The following is a 22369-nucleotide window of genomic DNA, read 5'->3' as shown; positions in this document are numbered from 1 at the left end:
TTATTAAAGCTAAATCTTTTATATTAAGTTAGTCTGGTTAATTTTTAACTACTGATCGACCACGCCCATCAAACATCAACTTTAGCCACTGTCAGTTTAAATAAATAAGGTAACAGCTACTACATAATAATCTTGGATTAAAATGTAGTTACCCTTAAAATCTTATTTAAATACATCAAAGGGTTAATCTCCTCCTTTGGACAGAAATAGATCAGTATCCATCTGTTTATAATTTGCTCCTAAAATATCTACTACCCATTTAGAAAACTACACAAGCAATAAGAAATACAACGGTTTTCAACAAGTGAACACACACCCAACTCACAGTAAGGGAAACACAAATTAAAATTACCATTAAGTACAAATGCTTATAAAAGACAGTGGCTAAAAGAAGACAATACTATATTAATAAGACTTTGGCTAAGTAAGTACCTAGGTGTTGTTTATGGAATAGCAACATGACATAACTTGAAAGAAGAGAATCTGACAATATACAGCAAAAGTACACACAAAGAATCCACTCCTGATCCACGAACCACATTAATACTTGAGAAATGAAAATAGAAACTAAAACCTAAGTCAGCAGAAAAATCAGTAGTATTAATCAAACTTTTTTACTTCTTACACATTGGCTTTCTAGGAAACTATTCCAAAACTCTGTGGATTAGTACTGAAAGCAACCTGATATACAACGTTACTAAATTAGTATCCAATGGGTAGTCACAACTGGACATAATCCACACACATCTGTGAGATGACTGAATAAAACACAGACACCCTTAACAAGAAATGAGAATCAATGGAGTCCTTGTTTTGCCAGAGCCTGTATAAAAAAGCAGGGCATCATAGCTGCACTTGTGATCCCAACACTAGGAAGACAAACACAGGTGGATGCCCTGGTGAGCCAGCCTGGCCTACTCAGCAAGCTCCAAGACAGTAGGGGATCTGTCTCAAGAAAAGATGAATGAGGCCGGAGAAATAAAACCTGGTGTTGTCCCCTGGCCTGCACATGAAATCCCTACCATACAGACACACATATACACAAAATAAGCTAAAAAGCATGTAAGCACAGTATTCCTACTCCCTTTTAATATCCCTCAAATCTAACCATAAGGTTACACAGCTAAAACCAGAGAAAAGCATCATTAAGACACTCTAACTCACCATTATTTTGTTCAACCGTCATTAGGTTATGCTTGGCTTTTACTGAGGCCTCAAAGGTGTCGACGTTCTCTCGCTCATATTCTTTTACATCAGCAGCTACCCGCTCCAAGATGTCATCTGGAGAAGGAGATCGTGACCGCGTGCTGCTCTGGGGGCTGCTCGGCTCGGATGGCACAGATATATTGCTATCTTCAGCAAGATATTTATATTTCTGTAATAACAATAAATACATGAGCTTCATAAAACAAATTATCTAAATATATGACTTTCAAAAGTTGCTGCATTAAGACACTGGGAGTTATGCAAATGCTAAAACAACAAAGGCATCCAGACCTGGCTTGCATCAGGTGCACAATCCTTCAAAATTCCAAATTTCACCAAGTCTGAAAAGTATTTGTGTTTGGAGTACATTCACCAGGTGGTAAACCTGACCTGACTATATGAATTTCTATTTTTTCATTGCCCTTTACCCACTGGTTTGACTATTCATGTGCCCCATTTTAGAAATATTAATGTGCTGATCACAGGATCTATTTTAGATTCCTCAGATGGCTCTAAGTGATGTACACAGATACGCCCCATAATACTGTTTAACATTCAAAAATGTCTAAGTTTTGAATCTCATCCAGCAAGGGTTGCAGATAAGGGATCTTGAATCTGACCAGGAGCAAAACAGGCTCAAACAAGTTTTCAGGGGTATCGGCTTAATAAAGACTTTACCAGAATGCCATTAAAAACTTTCCAGGTCTATCTTGCTTCCTCTGCAATTGATTCTTTTCTTGGCTTCCTGACTTACTGTTTGCTACATGTGAGCAGGTAAGCTGCCACGGCTGCTCTTGTCTTTGTCCTCTGAGACATTTTATGAGGATTGTTGTCCTCAACGGCCCCAAAAGTTGTACCAGGATTTTGTCTCAGGACCACAAAAGACATGTGGTTTGCCTTTCAAAGCAGCAAATTTTATTACTTTGTGACTGCTAAGACCTGAATAGAATGCCTTTCATATTCAACTTTCATATAAAGCCCAATTATGGGCTGGCAACTAAGGCACAATGGGTAAAAGTTAATTGCCACCAAGCCTAGCAACTGAAGTTCAATCCAGAACGCACGCGCACGCACACACACACACACACAGATCCAAGTCTTTCCAAATTATCCACAGCACCACCATACACCATACTCATGCCATGATGCGTATACAAGTACACACACGTAAGTGCAAAAATATAAATTTTTCAATTATAAACCTTGCCATTATCTTTTTAGATACTAAAGTGCTTTCTGTATAGTAACAGATCATTGATTTTGCTAAATAAATTTACAATTTATCCATAAGAATTTTCATGCTTGTTAAAAAGAAAAAAGAATACTTCAAATTCTCATGTTTTACATATATTACAATTCTACGTAAAACCAAACAGTCAGCACTAGTAACTAAAGAAATCCAAGTGTCACAAATGTGGACGCTCTTCTAGTGATTTGGTTACTGTCACTACTCCCCTTCTATGCTCAACCTAGAAATCTTTTTTCCTCTGAGTACCAGGCACTAGAAGGAACACCACTGCTGTGGAACAGTCTTTTCCTACATCGTGAATATGTATTACTCTCATTTGCTAATAAAAAGCAGACTGGCCAATAGCTGGGCCGGAAAAGATTGAGCACCAGAACCAGACTAGGAGAATTCTGGGAAGATGAAGGATGGAGTCAGGAGTCACCAGCAAATGCAGAGAAGCAAAATGAGAGTGCCATACTGAGAAAAGTTACCATGCCACATGGCTAAACATAGGTAAGAATTATGGGTTAATTTAAGTGTAAAAGTAAGCTAGTAACAAGCCTGAGCTACTGGCTGAGCATTTACAATTAATATAAGCCTCTATGCAGTAACCAGGAAGTGACTCCTAGAACAGAAAACATTCATTTACACATCACATACCTGTACAATCGCCTGCCTCTGTATCCTCCTCTGTTCTATTAGAGCCTCTTCATCTTCTTCCTCTACATCAAAATCTTCAAGGCTTAAAAAAAAAATGTTTTCATACACTTTTGCAGATTCCCAAACTGTTCACTCAAACATTTAAAAATTAAAAATAGAGCCACAGTCTGAGTCATCACTGCTGGTCCAACTCTCAGCTGCCTGATGGAAGCCTAGCAAACTTTATCCTCACCTTGTTCATGGCACCAAAAGTAGAAAACAAGAAGGATCTCTACATAAACATAGAAAAGAGTTCTTTTCCTGCTTTGATCTGTGTTTTCTCACCTCTAAAGAAAAGTTGGAACAAGTAAGCTGTTATTTTTTTCTAGATCACAGAAAGCTCATGGTCTTCTGGATAGTGGTGGTGGTACACACCTTTAATCCCAGAAGAGGCAGACAAATCTCTGAGTTCAAGGCCATCCTGGTCTACAAAATGAGATCCAGGATAGCCAGGGCCACAAAGAGAAATCCTGTCTCAAAAAAACCACAAAAAAAAAAAAAAAGTATTCATGCAAACACTTGACTCTTTTCAGAAGGGCAATAAAGTTCAATGTCCAACACACTATTCCAAATGTCCGTGTTCTGAATGTTCACCCATATGTTCTTCAATGGTACCCCCAAACTTTAGGACCTCCTAAGCGTAGCTGTCCTTTGAATGCTTAGTGTCTGCTGAGTAGTTCATGACACTAAGAAGTGCACTGTGACTGTGTCAGGCTCTAGGCAGAATTCTTCTCTTTCCCATCTTCCTCAGAACCAGTTGGGGCTTCTTAACCCAAGCACTACTGATTTAGGGGGATGGGTTGTTTTGTGAGGTGAAAATTGCCTGTGTATTGCAAGATCTAGTATTCCTGGCCTTCTAATACAAGATAACAATCAAATGTCTTCAGACACCAACAAAATGTCTCCAAGGGGGCAAGAAGTGCTAGTGAGAAATACCCAACTAAATTAGCTTTGATTTGGAGATAGTGCTTATAGAAACTTGAAAACATTTCTAACACTTGAGAAACACCACTGAAGTGTTTATCTCATTCTAACAGACATACTAACAACTAGTCCAACTGAAAACCACATAACATCTGACAAATCGAAAAGTCTGAACTTTGTAGAAGTCTTCCCCTAAACTTGTCTGTTCTAAACAAAAGACTCATTAAAATGATGGCCCAACATTCAACTCAATCTAGACAAAACAGAACCCCTAAAATCAGAGTGTTATCTATGCCACGAGCCTACCAAATGACCACATGAAATTAGGGATTCACTTATGTCACTTACGTAGAAATTAAAGATCTCTTGTACATCTACATCATCTAGTACATTTCCTATACATATGAAATGGGTGTAGTTCCAGTCTTACTTATCATCAGATGAAGATTCTTGCTCAACTTTCATTCCTTCAGAAAGACTTCCTTTAAATTTATCTTCCTTTACTTTGCTTCTGCTCCTTCTCCTATGACCACCACGTGACCGAGATCTTCTTCTCAAGCGAGACCTGCTCCTCCGACCCCTATCTCTATTTGAAGGAAAAAAAAGGGACAAATAAGTGTTTGTTAAAGTATCAATTAAGGGAAGCGAAGGGTATACATGTGTAGGGAAGAATAAAGGGAGACTTTCTTTTTCTGGGAACCCATCTATCACCAGAAACTAATCTACTGAAGAAAGGTATACAGGCATGGAGGCACACCATATATCCCAGCACTTAGGAGGAGGCTCTGAGGACTAGGAATAGCTGACCCAGAGTCATTAAAAATTTGGTTTAAAGATTTGTGTTTGTGAGGGCCTAAATGTATGTATGTGTACAACTGATACCTGCAGAGGCCCGAAAAGGGCATTTGAACTCCTGAACTTGAGTTACATACAACACTGACCCACCATGTGGCTGCTAGGAACCAAATCCAGGTCCTCTGCTAGAGCACTAAGTGCTCTAGAGAAACCTCTCTGGCCCCTCACTTAAAAACTTAAACAACTAAAACATAGTTAATAAATCCTGTCCTATTCTTTTTCCCCTCATGAATATGGAGTTAAGCTCAATGGAAACAAATATTTGTTTCTTGTTTCTCTGGTTGTTCTAGAGAGTGTGTGTGCAAGTCAAGTACTCTACCACTTAGCTATACTACCAATGCCTCAATATTTGCCAGCACCAAAGTTGTGACTCATTACTGGTCCATACCAGATATATGTGCATGTTATCTTATGTAGATGCAGGTGAGAGTGTAAGAATGCAGAAAAGGGAGCAGGATGTCTTTATTTTCTTCCATCTTAAATTCTTGAGACAGAGTCTCACAATGACCTCAGAAACTTGCCTTTTTAGCTGGAGTTGCCAGTACTCAGGATTTACCTGTCTGTCCCCTAAATGCCAGAGTCATACACTTACATAGCCATGCTCAGCTTTTTATCTGAGTTTATGAGGATGCAGCACAAATTCTAACTGGTATTAATAATAAAAACCCAGAATCAGATATAGGGATTAATGCTGATGATCAGAGAAGAAGCGCAGGCAGGCACTAGGGAGACCTTTTACCTCTACCAATGTTCAGACCAAAGGGGCTATCCTGTCCTCAGACTGTCTCTGCAGACTTCGTCCTCTGACTGCAGGGACAATCCTCAGACTTCAGCTGTCTCCACCAAGCCTCACACTGTACTGCCCTCCTGTCTCTGTCTCCCTAGTACTGGAACTAAAGGCATATGATCCCAAGTGCTGGGATTAAAGATGTGTACCACCACTGCCTGGCCTCTAGTGGCTTAGCTCTGCACTCTGATCTTCAGGCACGCTTTATTTGTTAAAACATACACAAAGTATCACTACAGGAGACTTTGAACTCTCCTGTAGATTTCATGCTCGCAGAGTGTTCATGTCCACTGAGCCATCTCTCTGGCCATACATTTATTAATATAGTAAAAATAAGGTTTCCTTTGGGTCTCAACGTTTGTTCTCTAAACTGTTTATGCCAGCTGTGCATTTTAACTGTATTACTAATTACATAAACTCCCAAAGAACATAAAATAGAGTTTCTATAAAACCTAAGTTGAAATTACAAGGACAGAACCCACAGATGGTCGCTAGGAGCTAGAGTCAAAGGAGATGCTGATAACCAAAAGGTAGAATCTTCTGTCTCTTGACTGTAGTGACTAGGCGTGCCTGTCAAACCTCTTAACTTCATACATCCCAGAGAGTGTTACTTTATGAAGTCTTAAACATTCTATTAATTACACCTTCATGTGTACATGTCTAACAGGCACATGAGTGAAAAACAACTCTCAAGAGCTACTTCTCATCTGACACCCTGTAGCATCTGAGGATTAAACTTAAGCTTTGTGCAAGCACCTCTTCCCACCCTACTGGCCTAGCTATGTTTTAATAAAACCAATTTAAAGACACACTACTGCTCACTAGGTACAGTAAAGACAAACACATATAAGTCTAATGTGACCCTAAGGCTTTCTTTTTAAATTTTATAATATTAATCAATTCATTTATTTATGAGAGGGGGAAGAAGGAGAGGGTTATAATTCACCATGTGGGTGCTAAGAACCAAATCCAGGCCTTCTGAAAAAGTAGCCAGGACTCTTTAGCACTGAACCATCTCTCTAGACCAGCTTACTGTTCTTAAAGATGAACTAGATCCAGTTCTCAGCATCCACATCAGGAAGCTCACAACTTGCTGTGACTCAATTGCCTCTAACTCCAGTTCCAAGAGACCCAATGCCCTTTGGGCATCTTGGACACCTGAACACACGAAAAGATGACACTACGAACAGAAAATGGATCTACAACTGAGAAGAGAGTGGCCAAGAGGATAGCAGGAGGAACGTCACCTGCCGAGTCTGTGCAGGAAGGAGATCACAATTGTACACACTGGTACACACAAACTTGGCAAAGGCAGAAACCTTACACTGAGCAGAAGCACTTTTATGTATTCCCATTTCTAGGAAGATAGTTTTAAGAAGTAAATCATCAGAAACATGAAAAGGTGGTTTTAATGTAAACCTTTAATGTGTTGTCTTCCTAAACTATTTTCAAACGACGTTAAAGGTTGACAAAAAAATGTTCATTTATGCTTAAGTTCAGGTTAATGTATGCACGGATTTTAAGTCTTTTCTTATTAAACTGTAAATACACTTTATATAAAATGTTTTCAAACAATGAGTTGAAATGTTTTAGTCAGAAATCCTAACCAAAAATCAAGTTACTTATACAACCCTGCTTTTTTAAAAAAGGTCTTGCTACAAGCTTAAAAAAAAAAATCTAAGTATTATCAATTTTAAAGACTCCTTTTATTATGTGTGCCTGTATTCATGAATACCATGTGTGTTCAAGAAAACCAGAAGTGGGCACTGGATCCCTTGGAGCTGGAGCTACAAGTGGTTTTGGTCACATGACATGAATGATGAGACCCAAATTTGGGTCTTCTGGAAAGGCAACTGAGCCATCTCCCTCGCCCCGTAACTGAGTTCTTGAAGACCTATGGCTTGCATGAATTTTAAAGGAAATTGCACTAAAGAAAACTGTGTGCAATATCACATGCTGGCAGGAGGTGGCTATGGGATCACAAACAAAAATGTTTCAGAGAAAAATGGTCTATGGGAAAACCTGCCAATGCAGCTAACTAAAATTTCAAAATGAGTAAAAGGTGAACAAGTCGAGACGATAACATTTGTGCCTTTATATTTATTTACCTTCTCCGAGGGGACCTGCTTCTTCGTCTTGGAGACCTGCTGCGTCTCAACGGGGACCGGGATCTCCTTCTAATGGGAGACCTACTTCTTCTTCGGGTTGGAGACCACCTATTGATAGGGCTAGCATCTTTTGATCGTTCACATCTACTGAGAATATCATCTCGAGGCCGTGTTCTTAAGGGAAAAAAATGGAGGTTAAGACAAAAATAGAACAAACTAAAAGAATTCTTTTGACATAGAACAAACTAAAAGAATTCTCTCAACATGTGAAGAGCATAAGATTTACAAACTTAAAAGAGAGTAACTCTGATTAATTTACTCTGAATTACCATTTAAAGTCAGATGACCCCACTGGCATTATGGTGCTACAGAAGGCATATAATGAAAGTATTTCCCATGACCTCAGAATGTAAGAATTAAAGGGTATTCATGTTAAAAAGAAACTCTAATTTCAAATATACAGCTCAAAGGAAATTCGCCTAACTGGCTTATAATCTACTTCTTCATTTTGAAGTGTCTATATATTGATATTTCTGTGGTCAAAAAATCCTATTTTATTTATTATATGTGTGGGTATGTGTGCGCGCACCTTGGGGCATGTGAGAGTTCAGAGTTAAGTAAAATTTTCTAAGATACAACTGTACATATAGAGACTGGGCAAATTCACTTGGGATTATTCTACAAAGAAGCTTCAAATATAACCAGCAGAACCTCTGTATCCAATAGTGAAAAACAAACCCATCTAACGTTCATCAGCAAAATACAGAACAGCTACACTGTAACTTACTGTGGTTATAAAATATTAAAAAAATGACCTATATACTGTCATCAAAGCATGTTTCAAAAAATAGTATACCATTTGTACTTTGAGATAATTTGCAGACTCCATTTATAAGAAAGCACTTATATTCAACTATAATGTGCTTATGATGCGGGCTAGCAGGGTATAAACTTATTGGGAGAGGCTTAGAGGGATGAGGAGGCAAAGGACTTAATAGGCTTCTGTATTATTTGACCTTTTCTTTAGTCTGTATCTTTTTTATGATTAAAAAGGGGGGATTTTTCAAATATATAAGTTTGGTCTTCTATAAAACTTTCAGATTTCCTATTGAACTCCAAGCAAACTGGGACAACTAAAACACTTCAGATAAGATCAGTAAAGCCTCAAAGCAGAATGCTGAAGGAAAGGGGAGATGTTTAATGTAAGGCGACTCAGAAGTGAAGAATAATGAGTTTCTTGAAAACACTCCTGAGAGTTCTCAGAATGTGATGATTTAACTTTAAGATTAACTCATAGTTACAGGAACATATTAATAGCAATGAATAAATAGTTAAGAATTCATTCCATCTTTAGAACCCAACACCTTTTTAGTTAAGTAAAACCTGGCAGATCAGATAATTTCAAATACACAATTCCTATATACACAATAAGCTAATTTCTAAAAAGCCTCTTCCATTTTCCCCAAATTGCATTCTAGGGTTCTAATAAATCATTCCTTTGGTAGTATAATATACTAGCTTAGGGCTAGCGTAGTGGGGCACACCTGTAAATCCAGAAGTTAGGAGACTCAAGTAAGAACACTAAGCTCGAGGCCAGTCACATCTATATCATGGGGCCATGCCTCAACACCCTCCCCTAAAAAGAGAGTTTATGAAGGACTGCCCCCCTCAGCGAGCTAAAATAATCCCATGCAGATTTAGTAAATTGTTTCGATTTAAATGGTTGACTGAACAAATTTGAGGCTAAATTAAGTCAAGAATTTGAAAGAAATGGTCATCAAACTATTCATAAAACATACATAAATTACTACAAAACACTTCAGTGTTACTATAACTAATGTACTAAGTTACACTAAAGTTATGAAACTAATCACTATCTCATTTAAAAATACCGTCACACTCTATTTTCCCTTTAAAATATAAAGCACTAGTAAAAAGCATGAAGTGTTTCCTAAGCAGGTTACCTTGGAGAAGAAAGTCGTCTCCTCTCTGGCTCTCTTCGCTTTCTTTCTAAGGATCGGCTCTTGGCCCTTCTACCGGGAGACAGAGTTCGAGAAGGCGATTTACTCTGCTTAGACCGTCTGTCATTGAGAAGTGGGGACCTACTTCTTCTTGACTTGTCTCGCTGTTTTGGAGATAAACTTCTTCTTTTGGGACTCCGGCCAGGTCTTCTACTGGGTGACCTATTTTCCTTCCCTGAAGAGGCATCTTTTGAAGGAGATTTAATTGGCTTCTTTTCTTTGTCAATTTCAGACCGTTTTGACTTTCGCTCTTTGGACCTTGACCTTCTGTCTTTGGATTTATCTCTTAAGTCAACTGGGGACCTGGATTTTTTAGATCGATCTCGACTTCTTTCATTTACAATTGGTGATTTCTTCCTATCTTTTATTTTACCTTTATCTTCAATCTTAATCTTCTCATCAGTAGGAGATCTGGCCTTCCCAATCTTTTCTTGGGACCTCCGTCTAAGGGTAGGGGACTTTGATTTTCTTGCTTGGTCTTGAGATTTGCTTCTTTTGGACGGACTTGTGGATTTTCTCCTCTCCTTGGACTTGCTCCTATTTGCTTTCTCTCTCACCATGTCAACAGCTCCCTTGCTTTTCCTTTTGTCCGACCTGTGTCTAGTCCTTTCTTTGGATCTGCTTTTACTTCGTTTTTTTGCACTATTTTTGTTGTCCGTAATTTCAAGTTTCCCCCGTGTACTGGAAGACCTGGTACTGGACCTATTTCCATTTCTTGCCTTTTCATGAATCTCTCCTTCTTCTTCGGAGCCAGACTCATAGCCTTGCAAAATGAGTCCCATTCCAGACTGGACCTTTCCCTCCATTAACTCATTGTCAAGCTCAGCTTTAATCAAGGCTCTCTGTTTTTCCAAGTCTTCCAGCAAAGCTAAGTCATCAAGTTTAGTTCTTTTTGCAGGGGAGAGGCCTTCTTTGTCAGAGGCATCTACAGCTCCCTTTTTGCGTTTCTTATGCTTATGCTTATGTTTATGTTTTTTATCCCTATCTTCTTCTGAGGAATGTTTATGTTTCTTATGTTTACTTCTGTGTTTGTGCTTCTTTTTTTTGTGACGACTGTGTTTATTTTGAGATTGGTCTTCTGATACTTCTCCATTTTCTTCATTTACACTCTTTTCAGAATTATCACCATCATCCATTCTATAAATGGATGAAACACATTTTACAATCACAATACTTATCCAGTGTTCAGTTATAACAACAGCAATGATAAAATGATCGATCAATGTAACACATTAGTCACTAAAAGTTGTAAGTTTCAAATATTTTCTTTCAAAGGAGGTGTGTGATAAGTGCTGAGATGGTGGAGATACAACAATTTATTTTTAATAGTTGAGTTAAAAAACTAAAAGTATTATGGAGTATGGCTTTAAGAAAAATCATTTAACTGAAACAAAATCCAACCAGCAACAATAAAATCCCATGAATTTTAGTTACATAGAAACTCTAGTAATTTGATTTTAAACGAGCATTTCTCACACAAACTTAAACAAAAGGCCCACTTTCTGTTTTCATAAAGCATAGATACTGACATACTGGGAAGCTAATCTCTTTAGCATGACACTCAGAAAACTTGCTGGTTCTACAATAAGCCTAGCAGTTTACTTGTGAACAGCTCACCAAATCATCCCCTCTTGAAAGAAAAAAAAAAAATCTCAAGGCTACTACTGACAAGCTCAAATAAGCAGTCAGTGTGCACTGGAAGTTTCTCAAGATGACAGTAACAATATAAACAAATCCCCATAGGGTAAGAGTTGAGAGAACTAGCCAGGAGTGAGGACTCCTGGCTTGTAGCTGACTAGCTACAACAACCACAAGGAAGGACATTCTGGAGGTCAACAGTAGTCTAATACCAGAAACTTTGCAGGACTTGATCTAGTATTTGTTCAGCAAATTATTCACTCTCTATGAATTTCCAATAGAAACTGTTATCCCAAATTATGTTCATATTCACAGGTGGATGTACAAAAGAATGAACTAAGGCATGTTCTGCATTTTATTTAAATGCTGCGTTTTATTGAAAGAGTCTGACTCTCAACTTATCAAGGTTTAGTGTTCAGTAATTCCAGATTAAACACAGCCTCGACAACACTGCAGATGCTCCTTGACTTACATGGGGTTGTGTCCCAACACAGCCACTGTAAATTCAAAACATTCTAAATGAAATAACACACTGAATGCACCAATCCTACCAAAGGTCACAGCTTTGACAACCAGTAAGCACGTATCATCTCCCTTTGAAAGCAATTCACCACTGCTTTCTACAAGATGGGACCAAGGGTGAATTTAGGATAGTCTTGGGTTCCGCCCACCACACTAATTTGGAGGAAGGTATAGTTTGTCTGCCTCCAGTGATGTATTCCTAATGCTTCTGGGTAAGATTTTGTTTGTTTCTTGCAAAGGAAGAATCATAAATCTATTAGTCAGTCCTGAACATTTTTAAATGACCTACTACTACTGTAGAGATTTTCAGCAAGGTGACCAGAAAATAAAAATATTCAAGGACATATTTGCCTCCCTCAAGGAAAGTACAGTCCAGTGGGAAAGGACACTACACAAAACACTAGAGAAGTACGAATAACAAAAGACACAAACAAGGGGGTGTTGAATATGGAAAGGTTACTTAAACCTATTTTTAAAAAGAGACAAAAAGGGTGTTTTGTAGATCACAGGGGTAAGGTGTGTGTGTGTGTGTGTGTGTGTGTGTGTGTGTGTGTGTGTGTGTGTGTGTGAAGGGCGAGAATCCAATCCATCTGTTAAGTGGGCACAGTAAAGAAAAGATGGTAACTGAGAAGGAGTCTGGGCTAAAAACTAAAGGTGCAGTAACAGTATTCTAGAGAGTGAGGAAAGAATGTGGAGAAACAGCACTTGGAATGGAGAAAGCTGGCAGCACAAGGCAGTCATATAGAAAAAACCACACACAGAAGCCTGTGGTCAATGAGTCAACTCTGTGGAAGACCCTAGGCGACAAAGTGTATGCGGTTCTAGAAGAGACTGAGACAGAACGAAACGTCCACTGAGAACCCAAAGGCACAGGAACTGCGAGGTTAATGGAATGGTTGAGCTACCTAGAAAGGAACCACCATTCTGGGGACTGCAGTAGGACATGGGGACACAGTCTCTTCCTCTGGCAGGCCTCTATTCTCAATAACTTGGTAGGGGCGAGGGAGACAGAGTATTTCTGAGTGAGAAGGTACCAATCGACAACAAAGGCATGGAAGGCACATAGCCATTACACAGTATCAGACAAAAGGAACCCTGAATCTACAACTTCAATTTTTGTTAAAGTACTGAAGAGATATGCAGGACACTGTCTTATGATGAGTCGGGTTTTAGTATGCATCCATTTCTTACTAGTAGAATATGAGATGATACAGGAGAAACAGGATGGTTCCCTGAATCGCAATTTTTTTCCTTGAATCTTGATAAGGAGGAAAGGTTCAAGAAAAATTACACTAATCTTTTTAAAGGTAATTTAATGCACATTTTAAATTTGTATAAAATAAAAGTATTCATAGTAAAGAATTTTAGTCATGAAAGTAATTATAAATCATGCTACATAAAACTGCTCTAAAATGAAAGCAAGCAATCTCCAAGCTAGATTGCTGCATTGAAAACCTGATTCCACTACTGTACTATAGTGAGGATTTGACAAGGACCCCCACACCCCAACCCTGAAATGGGGTTTCTCTGTGTAGCCCTGGCTGTTCTAGAACTTGCTTAGTAGACCAGGTGGGCCTCAAACAATCCACCTGCTTCTGTCTGCCCAGTGCTGGGACTACAGTTTGGCAAATTTAAAGTATCTATAAGTTCAGAAGGGGAAAACAATGCTACCTACCTAAAAAGATATTAAATGCTTATTTGTAACAGTATTTAGCATGAACTGCCCCCTAGCTAGATATTATTGTATACATAAATTAGACAAATATACCTATTCAAACATACTCTGGAGATGACTGGGTGGTTATTAATTCACTGAAGGAATACCATCAAAAGGGGATGATTCTAGAATCAAGCTACCTGACTCAAAGAACCCCCAACACAACACAGCTGTTGTAACCCCGGAAAAGGTGCTCCTCTAATGCTATTTCTCCAGTTATAAAATCTAGGTAGCAGTAACAGACAAATCATAGGCTTGTTGGGACAATTAGATTAAATTCACACAAAATGTGGTCACAGTAATTACATGAGTCCTGCTTTTCCTTCCTTAGCACAGAGTGCTCCCTAGAAGATTTCTATGCGCACACACAGTACTTACTCCTTGGTACTTAATATACAATACTCTAAGTGATTCAAATCTACCCATTTGAATTGAATTCAAATCTACCTCCCCCTAAAACACCTGGGTTTTTTGTTTTGTTTTTCAATGGTGGAAATAGAATGCTAAGTATAGCCTTTAACTTTATGTATGAAATAAATTCTATTAGCCATAGTGACATTTTATCTAGCTTAAAAAAAATCTACAATTTTACAATTATAATTTCCTGATAACAAACATTACCTTGGGACAGTGTTAACTAAAATAATCCTATACACCTAGACAGCAAACTGCTAACTTCTACAGTTGATCTTTCAAAACAAACAAGTGTCACAGTTTATGGTTCCAAGGGCACATTAGTGGTATAGTGCCTGGCATGTGTCAAATCTTGGAACTAGACCAGTACAAAAAATTGGTATATAAATAAGTAAAAGAAATTGGTATATAAATAAGTACAAGAAATGGGTATATAAATAAGGTATCAAAAACAGGTTCATTATCAATGGCTTTCTCTTAAAGCTTAGTAAAAGGTTGCTGGTGATGATTTCTTGGATCATTTACATGGACAACAGAGACTATATAAATCCCGTACACGGAAATCTATTCTTTATAGCTGCGTTTTACAATGTAACAAATGAATGTGCAAACAAGTTTTTACTGATGGCCAACTACAAAGTACTAGTTAACTTATTCATAATTTCCAGGAAGAAAGCTGAATCTGAAGTTTGTGTTCATTTGTTAAGTTTTACCCTGTAAGCAACCTAGGTCTTGGATCTGGCACAATAAATACAAACACAGAAAAACTTCAAAATAACATGAAGTCATTAATCACCCAGCACTAGTGTTATTTTATCTTTGTTTTTTCACAGACTTCTCCCAGAAAACAGGGGCAGGGTAAGGTGGGGTTATTATAATGCAACCAGGCTGGCTTGGGACTGCCATTCCTCCCGCCTCAGCTACCCACATGCTGAGATTATAAGCATGTACCATCATGAGCAGATCAAAGACAGACTGTCTGTGACAGGGTCTCACTATATAGCCCTAGGTGGCTTGGAACTCGGTGAGACTTGCCTCTCTAGAGCTGGGATTAAAGATTTACAACATCACGCCTTGTTATCAATTGATATTCTTTTTTTTTTCTTTTTTAAAAATTTGTGGCTTTTCAAGACAGAGTTTCTGTGAACCCTGGTTGGCCTGGAACTCAGAGATCCTGCCTTTGCCTCCTGAGTGCTGAAATTAAAGGCATACACCACCACTGCCCAGCTAGGATAGTCTTATTATTATTGGAAGGATTCAGCTTATCCATTAAAGACAAGCAAGCCAGACAATTGTTTTTTAAAGAGACAATTCTTAAAAATATATATTAATGTTAAGCAGAGTGAATGTAAAGTAAGTGGTTAAACGACTTTCTCTTAAAAACTGAAATATTTTTAAAACAGAATTGATGTATATATCAGCTAGAATGGGTCCCAAAGACCAATTAGTCTTAGATCTAGCTTCCAAATCATGTTTTAGAGATTAAATTTTAATGACTTACATCAAAAACACATCTTATCTGGGAATGGCAGGGCATGCTTGGGAGGCTGGTCTGAAGGACACAGCCAACCTTCATGCGGGTGGAGTGCATCTCTGTGGCAAAGTGCTTACTTAGGCTAGCATAGGTGAGGCTGAGTTCACTCCTACTACCAGGCCCTTCTCAATAATCTCAGACTGAGAATGTGGCTCAGGGGTAAAATACTTGCTTATTAATATGTGCAAAAGGGTCGAGTTTGATCCTTGATTTCTCTTCTCCCCCTACAAGGATCTTTCTGGGACATTAGCAAAAAAATTATTTCAAACCTTAAGCAAAACTGAAAAGGGGTCACAGTACAACAGTCAAAATGGGGTCTTTAAAACCAGACTGCACAAATTTAAATGTGTGACCTTGAGCAAACTACCATTTTTCTGTTTCATCATTCATAAAAAAACAGCAATAACAGCATCTACCTCAGTAGTATTGTTAAAAGAATTAATGAGCTAAAATTTGAATGATTTGAATAGTACCTTGTCGCTAGTGACCACAAATAATTTTTTTTTAAACCTAAAGAAGCTGACAAATGTACAGGCAATTACAACAAAAGCTCTTTGAGGAATTCTTAAACTATGTAACATATGTATTCTTTCTTAATTTTCTATTTAAATAGTTTCCCTGTAACTACAAGCTAATCAGTGTAACTAGAAGCCATTTAGACACTGAGCACTATGGTCAGAAGCACACATAGTGCCTGCTTTCATACCAAACTGTCACTTTCTTCATTAATTACTTTCAAATTAGCGAAAATAGGGCACAGAAAAAAATATTCCATTTACACAACTTCTGTGGGGGAAGGGAAGGCAAATTAAAGACTACCCCCAGTGTTATGTGCAGTTGCCAGAGCCTAAAACAAATGCATGTTTATAACTATAGAATTACTTAATCGTGCAAATGTCATAGGGCTGAATCATCCTCAAAATGAACTCTATTCTCAAATTAAATAAACGGGCATAATACTAAGAACTTTTGAGATTACTAGAACAGCCGAAGACATCCATTGTACTGACCTGACATCCTGTAACTGCCACACCAGGACCTCTATGAGAAACAATAAGCTGTGTCTAGTTAAAAGCCTATCTGTTCTCTGCTAAACCAAACTGTCACATCAAAACACACTTAATAAAAAACAAGAAAGAAAACAAAACAAACAAACAAACAAAACCCGCTGACTTTTCTGCCAAGTTGAGTAAAGCAAATGACAGGGGAACCCAGGACTAGACTCTGAGCCAAGAAGTCAAGTTATCTGGTAGCAAAGCCGTCCTCTATCACAAGTTGCTGGAGACGGTATTAAACGCTTTCCTAGAGAGGCTGGAAACCCTAGATAATGCAGATGTGTGTGTGTGTATGTGTGTGGGTGGTTCTGTTGCAACACTGTCTTCAATGCCATTCTCCTTTAAGTTAAATTCTCTAGCATAAACACGAGGAAAAAAATAAAACCACTGCTCTTATTTAAGCACCGGCTAGCCTTTGCCTATTCGAGAATGTGTTTTCATTTGGTCTCAACAAACTTCAGTGTTAGCTTACTTATAAACACAGAGTAGAACGCTTTAGACGTAGCAACAACTCCCAACATTTCTCCCATGTGTCTTCAGAACAGGCAATAAACTAGGCAAAAACTGTCAGGCCTCAAAAAACAGGAAGTGTACTTTACTTTGCCTCAAGTTTGGAAGTTGGAAATAAGCTGCCAATGGGCAGAGAAATACCGGGCTGTGGCTGAACAGGGGAGGGCGAAGGACTTCGCTAGCATAGACAATTTCCGAGACAGTCGGAAAGTGCGACCCTAGCACCTCAGTCTCGGACCGCAGCGTTAGGGTACGCGTTAGCAAAGTAGGACTTGGTCTGCCTGCCGCCACTGTCCCTCGGTTCCCCGACGCAGAGGTCGCCGAGGGTCGAGCCCAGGGAGCTCCCTCGTCCCCGGGGGAGGAGCACGAAGGCGCGACCTCAGGGCAGCCGCAGACGCCACGCGAACTGGACCTGTAGAGGCCGCTCGAGCCGCCGCCTCCCAGGGCAACGACGCGCAGCAGGCCGTGCTGCCGGCGCCCCAACAGCCGCGGCCCCACGGGCAGCAAAGCCGGGGCCGCTCCCAAGCCTCCCACCGCACCACCCACGGCGCGCGGAAAGGCAAAGTTTGGCTGTCGCCGTTAGGCCTGAACTTTCCCGCCCGTCGCGCAGGTCGCCGCCGCCTCTCGGCCGGCGGCCCGCGGGCCCGGCGCCCACCCTTCCCCTGCACGGTCCACTTACTCCGGCTGCTCCCGCAGCAACGGGGGCTCCGCGGCGGCCATCTTGAACTTCCCGACTTCTCCGCCGCGCTTGCGGCGGCTCCGCGAACCGTGGACGCCAGTGGAAGCGGAGGAAGAAGGGAAAAGCAGTCGCGCATGTGCAAAGCACGTAGAGAAAAGCAGCGCTCCGAGTCCGCGCTAAGAATCCGGATAGAAAACCCTACTTCCGGGGGCGGGACCAGGCGCGCCTTGACCTCACTTCCGGAGCTAGGGGGCGGGCCGAGCGGGGACGAAGGCCTTTCTAACTTGAGCGACGCCCCGTAGGGAAGCTGAGTGTTTCCGTGTAGAAACTTAGAGTAAAGAGCAAAGGGGTGGGATGCTAGTATTGGGCGTGCTTCTCTGGGAGCTGATTCTTGATGGGGCCTAGAAGTGGGTGAAAATACCTCTGTGTCTCTTACTGCTGTTGACTGATTAGCCGAAAGCTTTTAAACCGTCAGAATCTCCCCCAGGTCCCCTTTTGACCCTGTGTTCTTTGTGGTTTGTTTTATGTGAGAATTAAGCTTTCTGGTTTTGGAAGGGATAAGTAGAAGATAAATAACGGACGCTGTCCGATACCGAACTGTGACCAATTTCAGATTTACGTAAGCCTTTCTTAAAACTGAATAAAGCCAGGCAGCCTTTAATCCCAGCACTCAGGAGGCAGAAGCAGGCGGATCTCTGTGAGTTCAAGGCCAGCCTGGTCTACAAGATCTAGTTTCAGGTCAGGACAGGCTCCAAAGCTACAGAGAAACCCTGTCTTGGAAACAAACAAAGCACAACGAAACAAAAAGAGCAGAATAAAGCAGTCAGAATTTTTGGCAAAATTTTTCCCAATTTTTCCTTTGAAGATTTTTTTTCCCCGCCAAGTTAATTTCCACGCTATTATCAGTTTGGGAGCGAAAGAGAAGATTAGAACATTCCATATTGTTACAGTTAACAGTTAGTAAAGGTGAATCAAACATTAAACATTCAAGAAACGTTTACAAAGTGACGGACAGACCAAACAGTTCCTTCTAGTACTTTTCCCGCCTCGGGATCCCTGGTATCGGAACGCAGTGACCCATAGCCACAGGTTCCGCGGAGCGGGGCGGAAGTGAACGCTCCAAAGCCGCACCAGTTTCCCGGAAGTCTTTGGCACCTAGAAAGACGCAGGCGTGCGTGCGTCCTGGGAAACGCGTGGGCGTGTTCAAAGCGGGCCGCGGTCATTGCTGCCACACTACTGCGGCGGGTTAGTCTAGCGAGGCTTCGCCAGTTCCGGGCTCCTGCCCAGCGCGTCTCCGCCTCCTGGCCTGCGGCGTCAGCCGTGCGGTTGCGGAGAGTGCCTCTGCGCTCTGCGCTTCCCTGCGGATCCCAGGTTCCCTCCAGTAGAGCTCCGCTCTGTTTGGTGACACTGGAGACAACGCTTGGCGCACCGCGGGCAGACAGTGCAAAAAGTTGAGGCTTTGGAGGCAAGCGCGTCTTTGTGAACGCTTCATCTTTTCCTACCACCTGTGCTTGCTTCGAGTATTATTTTTAACGAGATGCACATTCCGGAAGTAATTGGAAAATATCTTTGAGTTAAGTTTATTCCAGTGGAAAGCTATTAAACTCGTACCTTCTAAAAGGCAGCTGGTCATCAATCCCAGTAAGCTCTTAATAGGCTCATTGTGACAGACTACCAACAAATTACGGGCATCGTAAATTCCTATGACTCCTGTAGTTTCCAGATGTCTTTGAAGGATGTAGAACGCCAGTCAAGCGGACAGCACTTGAGTTTAGAGTTGGAATTTGGAGTTTTCTGGGAAGATGCCAAACTGATGTTAACATGCGTGAGGAGGCATCATGCCTCTTGTCTTAATTTAGCTTTTTGTTGTTTTGAAGCAGTTCTGGTGCATTTATGAAAACGGGGCAAACACAAAGTAAAAAAAAAAAAAACTCTCCCTCCGTTACCCACATTGAACTAACAAGAATATGTCGGTTTATTTTTAGTCTTTTCCTGTGTGAAATATTTAATTTTCTCACGCTTGTGTTCACAATGACATAGTTTGCTCTCTGATGTGATAGCCCTCAGTGTTTATGTCATTCTGCTTTGGCAAACATCTAGTTGCATTGTTTTTCTTGTTGCTAGGTGTCTAGATTGTGTCAATTTTTGCGCTATTATAACAATACAAAGAAACAGAACAATGTTTAGAAAAAGCAAGGGGGCTGGCTGGTGAGGTGGCTCAATGGGAAAAGATGCCTGCCAAGAGGCCTGAGGCTAGGTTCAATATTCAAACCCCCTCATGAATTGTCTAATGGCCTCTATTCATGCGCACACAAATAAGATGTAATAAAACTATTTTTAAAAGAATCTAAGATTTATGTCAATAAAGGCTTCTTCATTTATGGTGTAGCTAAGGATAACTCACTTTTATATTTTTCTAGTTTTTCCAATCAGTAATATGGGGATAGTGGTTCTCATTGTATAAAAATGAAATAATGACCAAAATGTCTGTATTAATACATAGTAGTTACTAAGTATTTCTTGTGTGATTTATTTTTGGTGACATGTGATTTATTTTTATATATTCTATGTATAAGTACTATCATTGCATGGGAAGTCCAGTAAAGAACACATAGAAAATCTGTATTGCCTGCTGGTGACTGTGTAGGGAACTTACCCAAATCATCCAGCCCCAAGCTTTATCTCTTTTTGTCCTTTATGCAGAAAAACCACATCTGGTTGTCACACTTTGATTAGCAAGAACAGTAAGGGAGAAAAACTACAGAAGCCAAAAAGCAAGTTGACCGTTTAGAGACTTTCTTTCTTGGATCCTGGAATCATGGACCAGGTCTTTGATGGGTTAATTTGATGTTCCAGTTTTAGCAGGTGTTGGGACCTATGTGCTAGGTTCTGAGATAAAAATGGTGCTTCCAACATGGCATAGGTTGTGCTAAGGTCTGGGAGCTGGTTGCTCTATTGCCGCACTAGATGCAAAGGGTTTAATGCCTTTCCTTGTTTTGGTATAACAATTGTTGGAATTAGAAATTAACTTTTTTACATTAAGAAACAATTAATTGTAATCTTATTACCTATGATTATTCCTGTTTGGAAATATCCTTTCTCATATTTATGCATATGTGTATTATGTTTTTCAAAATAGGATTATATTATGTATTTGGTCTAGTAATTTGCTAAGGATAGTGAAGACGAAATTATGGCAGAAGTCATTGAGTAATGGCACACACCCTTAATCCCAGCACTCAAAAGGCAGAGGCAGGCAAATATCTATGAGTTTGAGGTCACCCTGGTCTACATAATTCTAGGAATATGTAGATAGACAGAACCTGAGAGAGAAAGGGAGAGAGAGAGAAAGAGTTAAAGGTGTGGGGATAAAGCCATAAAGAGCTGTAGAATTTGGATTTCATTACAAATTAACTGCATGAAGTAACTTAGGGAAATCACAGGGTTACATGATTAAATTTATCCTAGAAGATTTACTTGGCTGCTTTGTGGAAATAGATTTCTAGGGATCTGCATTTTCTCAGTGAAGAAGTAATCTAGGAATCTCACTGAGATGGTGGTAGCTTAGATTGCTGTAAGAGAGGTAATGTGGTGAAATGGATAAGTTATGAAGGGACAGGTTATAGGATTTACTAATGTATTGGGTATAGGGGGAAAAAGCCACTTCGAAGTTTTTGCTTGAGGATTGATAGTACAGTGGTAAAGCACATGGGGAGCTTGTACAAGATCCTGAGTTCTAACCTCAGTATCGCATTTTAAAAAGTATGTTAGCTCGGGGCTGGAGAGATGGCTCAGAGGTTAGGCTGCTCTTCCAGAGGTCCTGAGTTCAGTTCCCAGCAGCTACATGGTGGCTCACAGCCATCTACAATGAGATCTGATGCCCTGTTCTGGCCTGCAGGCATACTTGCAGACAGAACACTATATACATAATAAATAAACTGAAAAAAGAAGAAGAAGAAGTGTTTTTGCTTGAGGATTGATAGTTCAGTGTGGTAAAGCACATGGGTGGCTTGTACAAGGCCCTAGGTTCTAACCTCAGTACCATATTTTTAAAAATGTGTTAGCTTGGGTGGTTGCCTTTAGTATTTAACAGCAATGTAAGAAAAGAGCTGATTCTAGATGTGTGGAGGGGTGGAAATTTAGTTCTAGTGTTTTATGCACTCAGTATAGAACATATGTAACGTGGGAGTCCCCTTTCTGTGTTGTGATTACCATTAATGAATAAAGAAACTACAGTGGCCTGTTGATAGGGCAGAACTTAAGTAGGCAGGGAAAACTAAACAGAATGCTGGGAGGAAAAAGGAAAAGTCAGGGAAGCGCCATGGATCAACTGCTATAGATAGACGTGCTGAAACTTTGCTGGTAGGCCACGACCTCGTGGTGATATACAGATTAATAGAAATGGATTAAATTAAGATGTAAGAGCTAGCCAATAAGAAGCTAGAGCTAATGGGCCAAGCAGTGTTTTAATT

General features: G+C 40.0%; 1 protein-coding gene across 12 annotated transcripts in view; it reads right to left on the bottom strand.

Moving 5' to 3' along the window:
• Window positions 1-18083, bottom strand: part of Prp4k (pre-mRNA processing factor kinase PRP4K) — a 33808-nt gene extending 15725 nt beyond the window's left edge. For 11 of the 12 annotated variants that reach the window (XR_015005127.2, XR_015005128.2, XR_015005130.2 and 8 more), the window contains exons 1-6: window positions 17898-18081; window positions 9772-10965; window positions 7808-7981; window positions 4488-4643; window positions 3095-3176; window positions 1165-1375 (exon numbers count right to left, since the gene is read on the bottom strand). Coding sequence is in view for 1 of the 12 variants with exons in the window: in XM_085699354.2 (XP_085555480.1) it covers window positions 1165-1375; window positions 3095-3176; window positions 4488-4643; window positions 7808-7981; window positions 9772-10965; window positions 17898-17938 (1858 nt within the window). In the remaining 11 variants the exon portion in view is untranslated. Of the gene's footprint in view, window positions 1-1164; window positions 1376-3094; window positions 3177-4487; window positions 4644-7807; window positions 7982-9771; window positions 10966-17897 lie in introns of all 12 variants that reach the window. The other variant, XR_015005137.2, reaches the window with a different exon arrangement.
• Between the last annotated feature and the right edge of the window lie 4286 nt (window positions 18084-22369).

The sequence above is a fragment of the Myodes glareolus genome, chromosome 14 (genome assembly GCF_982192425.1).
Source record: "Myodes glareolus chromosome 14, mMyoGla1.1, whole genome shotgun sequence".
In the NCBI taxonomy this organism is placed as follows: Eukaryota; Metazoa; Chordata; class Mammalia; order Rodentia; family Cricetidae; genus Myodes; species Myodes glareolus.
Note: the sequence above shows the minus strand (reverse complement) of the source record. Positions and strands in the feature narration are given on the sequence as shown.